The sequence below is a fragment of the Vidua macroura genome, chromosome 8 (assembly GCF_024509145.1).
Source record: "Vidua macroura isolate BioBank_ID:100142 chromosome 8, ASM2450914v1, whole genome shotgun sequence".
In the NCBI taxonomy this organism is placed as follows: Eukaryota; Metazoa; Chordata; class Aves; order Passeriformes; family Viduidae; genus Vidua; species Vidua macroura.
In genome coordinates, this window is record NC_071578.1 from 9,849,968 (window position 1) to 9,862,502 (window position 12,535).

A 12,535-nucleotide genomic window follows, 5' to 3' on the forward strand; every position below is an offset into this window, starting at 1 on the left:
ATACATGAACTTCAGCACACAATAGAAAATTGCAGGAACTTGCTACAAACAACATAGCACGATGAAGTATTTCAGATGGCATAACTTGTACAAATATTCTTAGATTTTGATTTGACTCAACTTGGCACACAATGAGCAGTCACCTGCTAAAGAACATGTTTCACATGGCCACGTTACTTCATAGAGTGCCATGTGCTTAATTCACTGAGGGATATTCTCCTAGCAAAGAAAAATTGCTGGTTTGCATACAAAAGATACAGGTGTCATTTTTACCTAACTGAAAGCAAGAAGTACAGCTAAAACTAATAATACTTTTTTTAAAAAAATTAAACTTGATGTCACTTTAAAAAAAAAATACATAAATTTAATACACCACATGATATTAATTTTGCAGTGAGAATAAGAAAGATGACAATATGAAATAAATTTCAAATTGTATAGGAGATAGCAAACATGCTAGAGATGGGCAGTTGTGGACAGAGATTAAATACTGCATTCCAATATTTCAACAGTGGCTCCTGGTCTAAAATAGCCCTGAGTCAGAAGATGTCTGTACCACACTATTACTAGTTTTCCAGATGTCAGCCAAACTCTGTGACAACTTTTTAACTGTATAACAGATTTTTAGGTGAAAGGAGCTGTTGGTGTGTTTAATCTAATCTCTTATCAGAAAGCAAACCAGTTCCCCTGATAGCTGTAGAGCACAACGAAAGACTTCGATAAAGTGTTTAACCTTCTGTTGCACTCCACAAGCAGAGAGCAACAGCACAAAATGACTTTGTCCAACAAGACACCCCGAAAGAGATCTCAGTGATCTTGCTGCAGAGCAAAATCCCATAGACATTATTCATCTGGTCTGGGGCACCTTATTCCTAAATCAAAGCTTGTAGGTTTGTACAAATTTAAATTTGTGTCACCAACCGTCATCTGAGAGACAACAAATCCCTTCTACAATCCCTACATCTCTAATGTTTAAAATGCTCTAGCTAAAGACTGATGCCCTAGAAAAATCAGGAATGGGGACAGAAAGGTGATGGGGGTGGGAGGGCAACCACTCTTAGCAGAACTGCAGGAGAGAAAAGAATCCCTCCTGATCATTGCTACTAATTACCAAAGCCAAAGCATGAAATGCAATTATTTTGTTCCAAATACAAAAGTATAGTTAATTACAATACAAAGTTTGACTTAATTTTACTGGTCTAACAGTAAAGTGACCTTTAGTGTATTTTAATTTTTCTTTTCAGTCACCAATACCTCCTGATATACCAGGGTGACCAGTGTAGGAGGCAAAATCAAATTCACAAATTACCAAAGTCAGCAGGGTCCATCATTTTTTGCCCTACTCAAACCAAAGCACATTATCCTCTTTCTGCAAAGTTCAGGAGTTCTGATGAAGATGTTATCTATTAGAAAGCTATTTAATATAAATTTTAAATTAGTCTCTATGACCCCTATGAGTTTAAATGCCATCTGAAGAGAGCAAAGAGCTCTATTTTCAGTCTAATGGTATCATCCAAAGACAGGTCTTCCCTCATCATATCAGTATTAAAACGCTAAGTCGTGACCACAGGCAGTCAGTTATTTTCCAGTTCTGATGCCAGAATGTAACGTTGCTGACTGTGTGAAAGATGCACACAAGATACTTGCAAAACCTGAGCAAAGACTCAGGTACACACAACACCTGCATAATGCTAGAGAGCACAAACTCTTAGTGACGTGTTTCTGAAACTGTCTAGATGAAAATTCAACTTAAATCTCATTTATTATGCGTTCATCAAAATGCAAGTAACTCACAAACCCACTTGTCTCAATTCTGATGTGTTCCTTTGAATCAGTCTTCCCTTGTGCCTGCTTCTCACATAAAGAAAATAAGATTTTAGGATTTTTCTTTCTGAAGTATACTAATCATTCCGAAAATGCTGAGCTGCAGTTATAATACATCCGTACACACTGGTCTCCGCATCTAATTACTGTGTGAAGGTACATGCATTCACTAAAATAAACTGTCCCCACTCTAGTCTTAGGATGAATATCCAAACAAAATACAAAATAAAAAATATTTTCATAAATACATTGAATCAATAAACTCAGAATTAATTAGCCACAAGAGGCTATCCTAACCTTTAATGAAAGTAATACGTATGTATTTAACTATATTAGGTTTGTATTGGAAATGTATTAATTAAAACATAAATTATAATTAGCTGAAAATGATACAAAAATACAAAACACTTCACATTGCAACAGAGACAGAAACAACAGCTGGACCTTATTTTAAGCTATCAATGAAAGTAAAGATATATATAAATGTAAATCATTGTATGAACAGTTTATACCTAACTGGCAATGTGATAAAAACATTAACCTTTCCTAAGAGAAAGATGTGTTTAACTTTTTAAGTCTGCCCTACAATATAAAGCTAACATATAAAATATACAACACATGTATATATCTTTACAATTTTAGCTAATTAAGTAATGCAAGAATTATTTCATGGAGACCAGGGTTCTACTCTGTATCTTCCCTGCAGCTGAATGCTGTCCAACAGCAGATATCGTGAGAAGAACGTAAAGAAAGGGGAAAGGACACCCTGAAACTTCCTGAAGAGTGAGGGAAGACTCAACAGTGACTTCTCAAATGTAGAAGCAACTGTTATGATTTTCTTCTGCATAACTGCCATATCACACCATGAGCTTTTAGCATCTGCATCAGCCCATGCAAACACTGAGACCCAAATGTCCCCTGCCCAATACATGCAGCACTGTCTGATCTTCACTAGTGTGATGCAACAACCTCACAGCCTCATGCCTGCCCTTCTGAACTTGGAGGACAAAATAAACAAGTCACTTCCCATTTACCCTCCACCTGACATTTTCCAGACTATTTCGGTACTTTACATTTACTAAGTCTAGAATTGAAGGCAACAAGAACCAGAAGTTTTCCTTTATGAGACCATAACTAGACAGGGCTCAAAGTAATGCAAAAATTAGAGCATGAGAGTGGCAGCCACTGCTTTCAATCAGACAAAGAAAAGGCTGGACTTACTGCAATTGCCCAATACTAGCCGAATCCAATTAAAGAAGTTTAATTAACAACATAGTCCAAGAACAAAACCTTAGACAAAGCACCAAATGTTGATCAGCTCTCCCAAAGTGAGCCTATGGGAAGAAGCTTGATGCCACAAAACAGAATGCTCACTGACCAAAGCACAAGGTAGTGCTTAAATGTTGAGAATATGAATATTGCTGTGAATGCTGGAGCAGAAGCCTCTACACTTTGCTCCATCAGAACAGTGAGTAATTAACCACATCAAACCCATCAGTCACATCTGAACATTGCCCCCGATCACTGAGGGAGCTGCAGGTGCTCAGACATTTCAGAACAAGACTCCTGCTTTTGCTAAACCTTCCAAATTTAAAATACCAGTTTAAAGTAGTTTCACATTTCTTCAGAAATATCATTACTTCTAGGGACTTAAAGCGCTCAACCACAATTTTGCATAACCTCTGCCGTACCAATTCCATATGTCTAGTTCTAGTCAGCGCTTCATGTTTTATCAGCTGTAGGTTTAAAGAGCACAGCAGTGCTCTCAGAGGTACACTGGGGTTAAACAGGTTAGAAGCGTGGTTTGGAGCACAATTTCAACCAGCAAAACCAATCAATAAGTACTATTTAATTTCATGAAAGTTGTGATTTCAGCTTCTGAGCTACAGTGCCACAGAGAAGGGCAGGAGGGTAGTGTAGAGCTGTAAATACACTTCCCATTTTCCTAACCATCTCTTAGGAACAGTGCTATGTCAGACACTGGAAAGTGTGTCTATTGACAGAGTTTTTTGTGCTTTTGAAGTATAATTTTGGAACATTTAAAACTCACTGTTCTTTTTCTTATTAAAATTTCTGTTGCCTTAGATGCCTGTGAATATGGCACATTGACTATAATCAAACTGCACACGTAAGCACACGAAACTAGAAAATTACAAGCAGATGAAGAATCTGGTATTAAAAGCTGTAACTCTATTTCTGTTATATTTCCTTCTCAAATCAGTTTTTCTATGCTTTTACATATGAAATTGTGAACACATTTGTACAGAACACTAAAATTAGAAGTTCAAAGAGGGAACACTCACTATGTGGTATTTGCAGGACAAAATTATCTAAGCTCCACCCAAAATTTGTTTCCAGTCTCAGAAGTTCAATTAATAATTTTTATATAAATGGTATGCTGTTGACCTTCTTCTATATAACTTTTGGAAATATTAGCATGCTAGCTAAGTATACAGAGATAAGGCACTGTGTATATGAAAGTAGCTAACAATTCCACCACGCTCCAAAAAAACAACAAAAACAAAAAAAACCAAAACAAACAAAAAAACCAAAAACAAAAAAAAAAAAAACAACAAAAACAAAAACAAAACCACCACAACATGGTGGTGGGGTGCAATCTGCAATGAAAACACTAAACAGCTATGACCCCACTATGATTTTGATTTTGATTCTGGGCTCGAGACTCTCAGAATGTGCTAAGCCATTCCACAAAGCTCATTTTTCTTACAGGAAATGATCTAATATAAAAAGTACTTTACAATTTTCAATTAACAGAAATACAGATATGAATGTATTAAGCCAATATCTATAAAGCAAGGCATTAGGTCACTTCCTGACAACTAATATCTAAAATCGACATTTGTTACTACACAAAAGCATGCTTCTACAGCATTAATTGAGAGAAGAACTTGATATTTTTACAGAGTGGTATATTGGCTCTGCAACCTCTGTAATCACTGCTGATGCATAATCCCTTCCCTGCCACTCCCCTGCATGACACCCTCACGTCCCTTTCTCACAGCTCCAGCACATTTCAGTACATTTCCAGCACATTTCAGTAGAAACAAGCTGTTTTATAAGTTAGGCAGACTCTGAAATCTTTCTGTGGTAAAACTTGTTTAGATAGTCCAGCAGATACTTTAAGATATGAAGGGGAAGGAAAGGGGTCCTTTGTGAGGGGAGGGAAAAATAGAAAGCAAAGGGGGCTGCTTGTTTTTCAAAGCAGCGTGACAAAAACATCCTTCTCAAGAAAAACTGAGGCCTCAATCAAAAGGGTGTCAGTGGGGGAGGAGGGGACAGACCTGGCAGTAATGGAAAGCCTGGTCCACAACAGGAGGCTCATGGGCTCACAGAACATCAAATTCTTACAACGAGCAAATGTGCTTGGTCTGTTTTGCCCCTGGTCTGTAACCCGGAGTTTGACTGAACTAAGAACCATTAACAGCACTCATACAGCGAGCATCCTGACACCTGGAAGCATGGAAATGTTGCAAGAAAAGGCAGTCCTGGCAAACAGCAGGCAGAGACAGAAACTGCAGTGAGAGCTGGAGAGGCCCAAGAGCCGCCCCAGCCGCGCACGCAGGCGGCCACGCGCCATTGACTCGCCGGGCTTTTCTCAGCACTCAAAGTTTCTCGCTGAACAATCCCAACCACAAAGCAAGCTGTAATCTAAAAATCATGCCGCAACTTGCTTTCATATGTTGAACCAAAACTGCGATGACTAAGAAATAAAGCCAATGTTGCTGAACTGGCTACAGTGCCTTTTCTGCAACATGCATAATGTAGGCTGATCATTATCATTTAAGATGGAACCTAAAGCTTTCCCTTCACTATTAAATTCTGTTTGCAAACCACATGAGGCACAAACACGGATTTCTGATTTTAAGTTCTTATTTAAATATTTTTTTTAACTTACTGTTGACAAGAGAGATTTTCCAGTGGAGCAAAACTGAACTAGAGGAAGGTTAACGACACGATGGCTCACTCCTGTCTCCTACCATTATTCAGCTATCTTTGGTGGTTTCTTGAGCTCTAAAACATTGATATTCAGCTCAGATAAGCATGCAAAGAGACAACTACCAACATTTAAAAGCAAGTAACTTCTAAACATTATAGAGACAGTACAAGGAAAAAACTAAACAAAGAAAATAGAAATCCAGTCCAACCAGGTATGAACCTGACTCAAAAGAAACCACCTAAGCTTACAGAAACTTTCTGAAGAAATAGGTGGGTCCAAACTACCTTGACTGCAGAGTGAGCAATTCCCTATCTATCACAAGACTTAACTGCCTAATAACTTTGTGCCTCTCCTACTCAGAGACCTTTCCCTGTAAGTACAGTCTTGCAGCATATTACAAGTGAGATTTTTCTGGTCCTTTGAGAAGTTCAGTGACTACCAGGCACTAAACAACTTAGTAAATCATACTACTACTCTTCACAGGAATTAACAGCATTAGTCTATAAGCTTAGAGAATTTTTCCCATAATATTAACAGTTTATCCAGGGAACTCACTCCCTAAATGTGACACACACACTACACATAAGTGTTATGTTAAACAACATTCAGCAAGATTTACAAAATAGCAACAAAAATAAAGGCTGTACTTATGAATGGTGTAAGTTAGATGCAAACTCCAGATGGAATGAGATCTCCAGAGTTTAAAAATATCAATCCAGGAAGGAAGTTTAGTTCCAGTGGAGACATCATCAGTGTAAACTCTGCTCAGGTCAAACTTTCTCAAACACAAGTCACAGTGACTTCATCCTCAACAGTTTACTGCTAGTAGAAAAGCCAGAGTGTCATTAAATGGTTCCTCACTTTACTAAGCATTAAAGTACATTAAGAAGTGCTCAACACTGAATACCATTAAACTGATAATGTTCATTCTTCTGAATATGTTCTGGTGACAGAACTTAAAATCATGGTGACCTTGTTTTTAATCTTTTTCAATCACAGCAGCCATCTTTTTAAAACTGATTCAATGAGATAGGAAAAGGCATATTTTATGCTTTATCCCATATGCGATTCTGAAACCAACCAGGACTGTGTTTATCTTAGTCTATTATTCCCAATGTAGGTTGCAAACTCTCTGCATTCTATTGCATAAGAGCATGATGATCTTGTGGACTTGGGAGATTTTTTTAGATGTTCCACCAAAGAACCTAACATATACATAATTAATATAAAACATTTATGATTTTACTTCTATTTTTCTTTAGGCAAAGATGTAAGTTAAAATTATCTGCCAAAGTACTACACTTCAACTATAAGTGAGCCTTTCACTTCTTTATCTCCTCAGTTTCATTACAGAATGAACAAGAAGTAGACATTTGCTTATATCCACAGAACACCTTAAGATTTAGAAGTAATGGATTTTGATTTTTTTCATTGTAACTCTCATTCTTAAATTATTTAAGGTAAAATTTAAGATAACAAGCACACCTTGCTTTAAATCTCAAGTGTGAAGCTGTGTTGAGCTGAACACCAGTCATCCTATAGACACCAACAAGCACTCATTCTTAAATTTGTTCCCCTTAATGAGCATTTTGGAATAGTGATTTATTTTCTCTTCTCCAGCTTCTTCACATACCTATGGTTTCTGGCAGGTCCAGGAGCTCATTGTGCTGCAAGTCAAGGTTGGTGATCTGCGTGCAGCTTCCAATCTCTTCTGGAAGATGTTCAAGCTGATTGTGCGCTACATCCAGCGTTATGAGGTTACACAACTCACCTAAAGCACACAGGAAAACCAAAACATAAAGGACTTTAATGTACAGCTCTCAACAATGACCTCCACACAGAGATTAATAGAATCAGACGGATTTTGGGATAAGCTGAAAAAAAGCTACTGCTACCATGAAGTTATACATACAAAATAAGGTATTACCGGATCATAATTTCATCAGTCAGATCTAGAACCTGATCAACAATTTTGAAAAGCTCAGATAAAGTTTTAATAGATTCTCCAAAGAAATGTTATTTATTGATTGATTTTATTCTGACAGTTCAAGCTGTGGAATACAAGTACAAAACTTGCATCTTACACTTGTTTCAGGCTGGTCAGAAGTTTAAAACATCACTAAGTAAATTAATTGTAGTAAATTTTGAGAAATTAAGATCTGTTTTTATATCATTAATTACTTTCAGGCACAAAATCAACAATTAAGAGACAGAAAAATTATTTGGCTGACAACCTAGATAATCCAAAGTCCTGAATGTTATTTTTAAACATTTTGAACATCTGTGACAGTCATCACAAAAAAGACAACTTATGATAAGTAAAGTGCATGCAAGCAGACCTACAGCAAATAAAAGTTTGAAATAAAAAGCTTATCTGTTAAGCATTGAAAAGGTTTGGATTTGCTTGGAGTTTAGAGCCACTTCACACAGAACTGCTTCATTTCTGACATTTATAAATTAATTTAAAAGCACAGCTAGGCACAACTCTCTGAACAGTAGTTTCACCTATTTTTATATCAAACACACTGCATTCTGAGCAAAAGATTGTTGGGTTTGCAAAAAAGAAAAAAACAACTTTGTGCATAAATACAGATATATGTATTCACATTTTTTGTAACTGATAGAGGTGAAATTAATGCATATGATTTGAACAGCTTCTACTCTCTCCAGCAAAGATGAGGCATTTGTATATTAGAGCATGACTCAGTTAGTAACAAATTTGGAAGAGTAGCAAATTCCTTTTGAGGAGCAAATGTCTATTTTTAAGCTTCAGCATTGTATCTTTGACACAAGGATTTTCTCACAGGCCTGCAGGATTATCCTGGGCAAGTTCTGATGTGTAGAGTGTCTACTCATTAGGTCAGCAGATAAACACAACTGGTGATTTAATAAATCATAAAATAATATGAATTCAGACTCTGTCTAGAGTTCAGGCGTCATGTAGCCATAATACTCACTATGTATCACAGAACAATTATGAAAGGCCAAGAAAAAAGTCAACCTCAAAGCTTCATTATTCTTAGACTGTTAACACATAACTGATACATTAACATATCTTATTTCCTGCACTAATTAACCCAAAATTGGATATTTTTCTAGAAACTAAGAAGATGGAAATGTAAAGCTGGTGCTCAAGCAGCTACTCCATCACTGTGTGTGTCCCCTCTCTTACATCAGCAATCGAGTGCAGTCCAGGCAACCAGAGGCAACAGCTAAATGTGCTGTATCCAGCACTGTATAACCCACACATGTCAATGCCATTACCAGGCAGAAGAAAGCAAATGTAAGAAATAATTAAGCAAGAGTTAATGGTCTGTGGCAATGGTATCTTTATTATTCATGGAAAAAGTAGGCAAAGTGTAGAATGCAATAGGAGGAAGAAAAGCTTGAGGAAGACTTAAAACAGCCCTCCCTTTAAACAAACAAAGAAAGAGCCTCACAAAACTTTACTGAGGTAACTCAAGAACCTTCACACACTTCAAGGCAGTAGTTTTCCCTTCATGATTGCTGTTTTCATTTGTTTTCTCTTCAGACCTTAACCAATGATGTCAAATTTGAAATATGGCATAAATTCCATTTCATCGTGCCGAGTTCTCATTTACTTGACTCTTCCCACTCTACATCTGCTGAAGTTGAAGAAATACTTGGGGATTTTGCAGCAACATGTGCTGCACTTCATTTTTGCACCTGCTGATATCTTTGACAACAGCAAGCTAAATGTTTGAAACAAACATCTTACTACCTAATCCTGAGGAGGAAAAATAATGAAAAGTAATGCCTATGTCTCTGTAGAAGATTAAGGGCAATCACTTTAGTTTAATGTGGATAGCCATACTTAATATTGTCACATTAAAGATGCAGGCATTATTTTTAAAAGCAACACTGGTAAGCATTTAATAAAAATACTGAATGTTAAAACAGATTGAGGACTGTCCAACAAATTTTAGACTTCAGAGCAGAAATCAAAAGTCCTATCATGAAGCATAGTGACTTAAGGAAAGGAATTCAAGAGATACAGAAATATTCAGCTTTTAATTCACATTGCTCAGTAAGGAATCGTGTTCTTTGACACTTATAGTGTACTTATAGTTTGACAGCATTTCATCAAAATGGGTTTATTGCCCACTCTACGTGTAGAAGGAGGGGGGACATGAAATGCTGTTGGCACTGCAATTTTTTCAAAACTTTGACTTGAATTACTGAGACACAACAGAGAGCATGCAAGTCAACAAAAAAATCACTCGAGGTACATTTCTCCTGTTGCTCTCCATGATGTATGGCAAAAAAAATCTTACATTCAATATGCTTAACAAGGTGAAAAACGTTTGGGTGATGTGATAGAGACTCAGATCACAGAAGTGACAAGCATGAACCCAGCCTATCAACTTAAACACTCCATTTGAGATAAAAATGAAAGAAAGTCTCAGAATCACTTCATAACTCTAACAATAGACATATAATGAGGTTAACTGAAAAACTCAGGATCAAGTCCAACTCTTCAGTGAATGGCCCACAGGGAGACCAAACCCACATCCTTGGTGTCATGAGCACCATGCTCTAATCAACTGAGCTAAATGGTTTTTTACATCTTCACATGCAAAGGCATACAGAGATCTCTCAGCTGTGGCCTGAGAGCTCAAACACTAAAATATTAAAACACTGCATGTCCAAGTGTGTGTGAGACCCGAGACACTGTGTAAATGGAAAGGATCTTCAGAGCACCGCGCAGACTGAGGGCTGTCACTGCACATGGGGCTTGAACACCTACTGTGTAAAAGAGCAACCAGGGATGGTTAGAGTAGCTAGGGAATCTTTAGGGAACAGGAAAGGAAGGAATCAATGTTGCATAGAAGGGCAAGTGTAGGAAAACAGAGGAATAAGAAATAAAAGGGTCCAGTCCCTTACAAACCAATGCTGGTCATGCCCTGTGGCCAACCAGCACCACCTGCCCTGTCTTCTCTTTAAGCTCTGTTTTCCTGGGTGAGGAACTCTCTGTTCTGAGCTCTGAGTACAGCAACAGCACGGTTCATGTGACCAGCACTACTGAACACATCCCACCGTGGGATGAGGAGGGCTCTGGGCACGGCGAGCAGCAGCCACACTCTGGGGGCAGCTCCTTGCCCGGCTGAGTGAGCGCACTGTGAATGAATGGCCACTGTGAATGGCCACTGTGAATGGCCACTGTGAATGGCCACTGTGCACGGCACTGCTCACAACAGCAGCTCTGTCAGGAGTTGCAGCGCACAAACACATGGCACGAGCACTGACACAACAGATAATGATCTGCAAATGCAACGAGGCCGAACTGGAGCCATCTGCATAATGCTCTTCCCAGGAGCTGATGTTTCACTGAGTCAAAGTGTCCTTCTTATTGTCTGAACAGTGGCAGTTGTACTGAGGAAATGCTTCTTGGAAAAAAAAAAAAAAGTAAAAAATAAAGTTTCACCAAGATACAACTGAAATCTGTCATTTTTGCTTTGCCAGGGTAAGAAGCATATGTCAAAATCAAAAAAAAAAAGGCAAAAATATTTTTCCTAAAGCAAAGATTTGTTCAGGTACAAAAAGAAAAAAGTCTAATGAGTAAGGAGCTTATGATCTTATTCACAGTAAAAGAATCAACATTTGCAATTTTTTTGTTTACTACCTAAAATTTGCTGAAACATGTTTTTAATGTTGATTTAACAGAAATAAGTCAGCTAAAAACGTGCAGCAGATCAAAATCAGCCTTAACCAGAAAGCAGTTTCCTGAAGAAAAACCCATTCCTTTTCATCATGCAGACAACTCCTGCATCACTTCACTAAAATACTGTTCAAACACCCAAAATCACTACAATAAGACAAGCACTGCTTTAGGGAAATACTAACCACAGGTTAAATGAATTTTTGCCACAAATAATGTCCAAAACAGACAAGTTCTAAGCTCACAGTACTGAATAAAGGATTCTCTATAGACTACTTGCAACTGCATTGAAGGGATAAGCACCCTCACAGCAATTAAAAAATAAACTAGGAGGATGCTAGGGTTCGGAGTTAGTTTTTTTGAAGGGAGAAGTTTATTGCCTTTTTTTTTTTTACTATATTGCACTGTGATTGCAAAGAAAAAAAAAGCAATTAAAGCTCAAAGTCTGCCAAGAAAGAAGACAGGAATTGCATGTACTAGTTGGCTTGACAATAAAAGATTTTAAAGTAGGAGCAATGTTCATGTGAAAAACATAAAACATTTTCTCTATAAATAATCTTCACAAAACAGTCAGTTACAGCGTAGCATGCAGTTTTTAAAAATTTGTACTTTAAAGGCCCTAAAAAAAAAAAAATCACACAATTCAAATGCATTTTTCAGAGAAGATAGTTTGTGAAGACTCCAACCACCTTCCATTTAAAAAAGAACTTGTTAAAATACAGCTAAGTATTCACCTCAACAATCCTTTAAAAAGGTGCAGTGAGCAATCACCTCACTGTTGTTCTAATCCACACAAAGAATAAATGCTGTAGTATGACAATGCTACATATACCTGCTTTAAGAAAACCAGGACAATGAAATTAGTAATATTTTCAGCATAATGAGGCAGAATTATAGTCCCATTTCATGGCCAACTTTGAAAACCTGTTATGACAAGAGGGTCAGGTTACATGCCCTGACTTACAAAACTCTGAAAAAACTTTTTGGCCATATGAAACACAAAATACTCCTTCATCAAAAAACTCTGAAGTACACACAAATTAACAGTTGGAGAGAGTATATAGGTCAATAGC

At 37.3% G+C, this 12,535-nt stretch overlaps 1 protein-coding gene across 5 annotated transcripts in view; it reads right to left on the bottom strand.

Annotated features, from left to right (window-relative positions):
- The window catches only part of SHOC2 (SHOC2 leucine rich repeat scaffold protein), a 64,788-nt gene that overhangs the window by 19,224 nt on the left and 33,029 nt on the right, over positions 1–12,535 (bottom strand). For all 5 annotated transcript variants that reach the window (XR_008438242.1, XR_008438241.1, XR_008438243.1 and 2 more), the window contains one exon: positions 7,416–7,553. Coding sequence is in view for 2 of the 5 variants with exons in the window: in XM_053984446.1 (XP_053840421.1) it covers positions 7,416–7,553 (138 nt within the window). In the remaining 3 variants the exon portion in view is untranslated. The remainder of the gene's footprint in view (positions 1–7,415; positions 7,554–12,535) is intronic.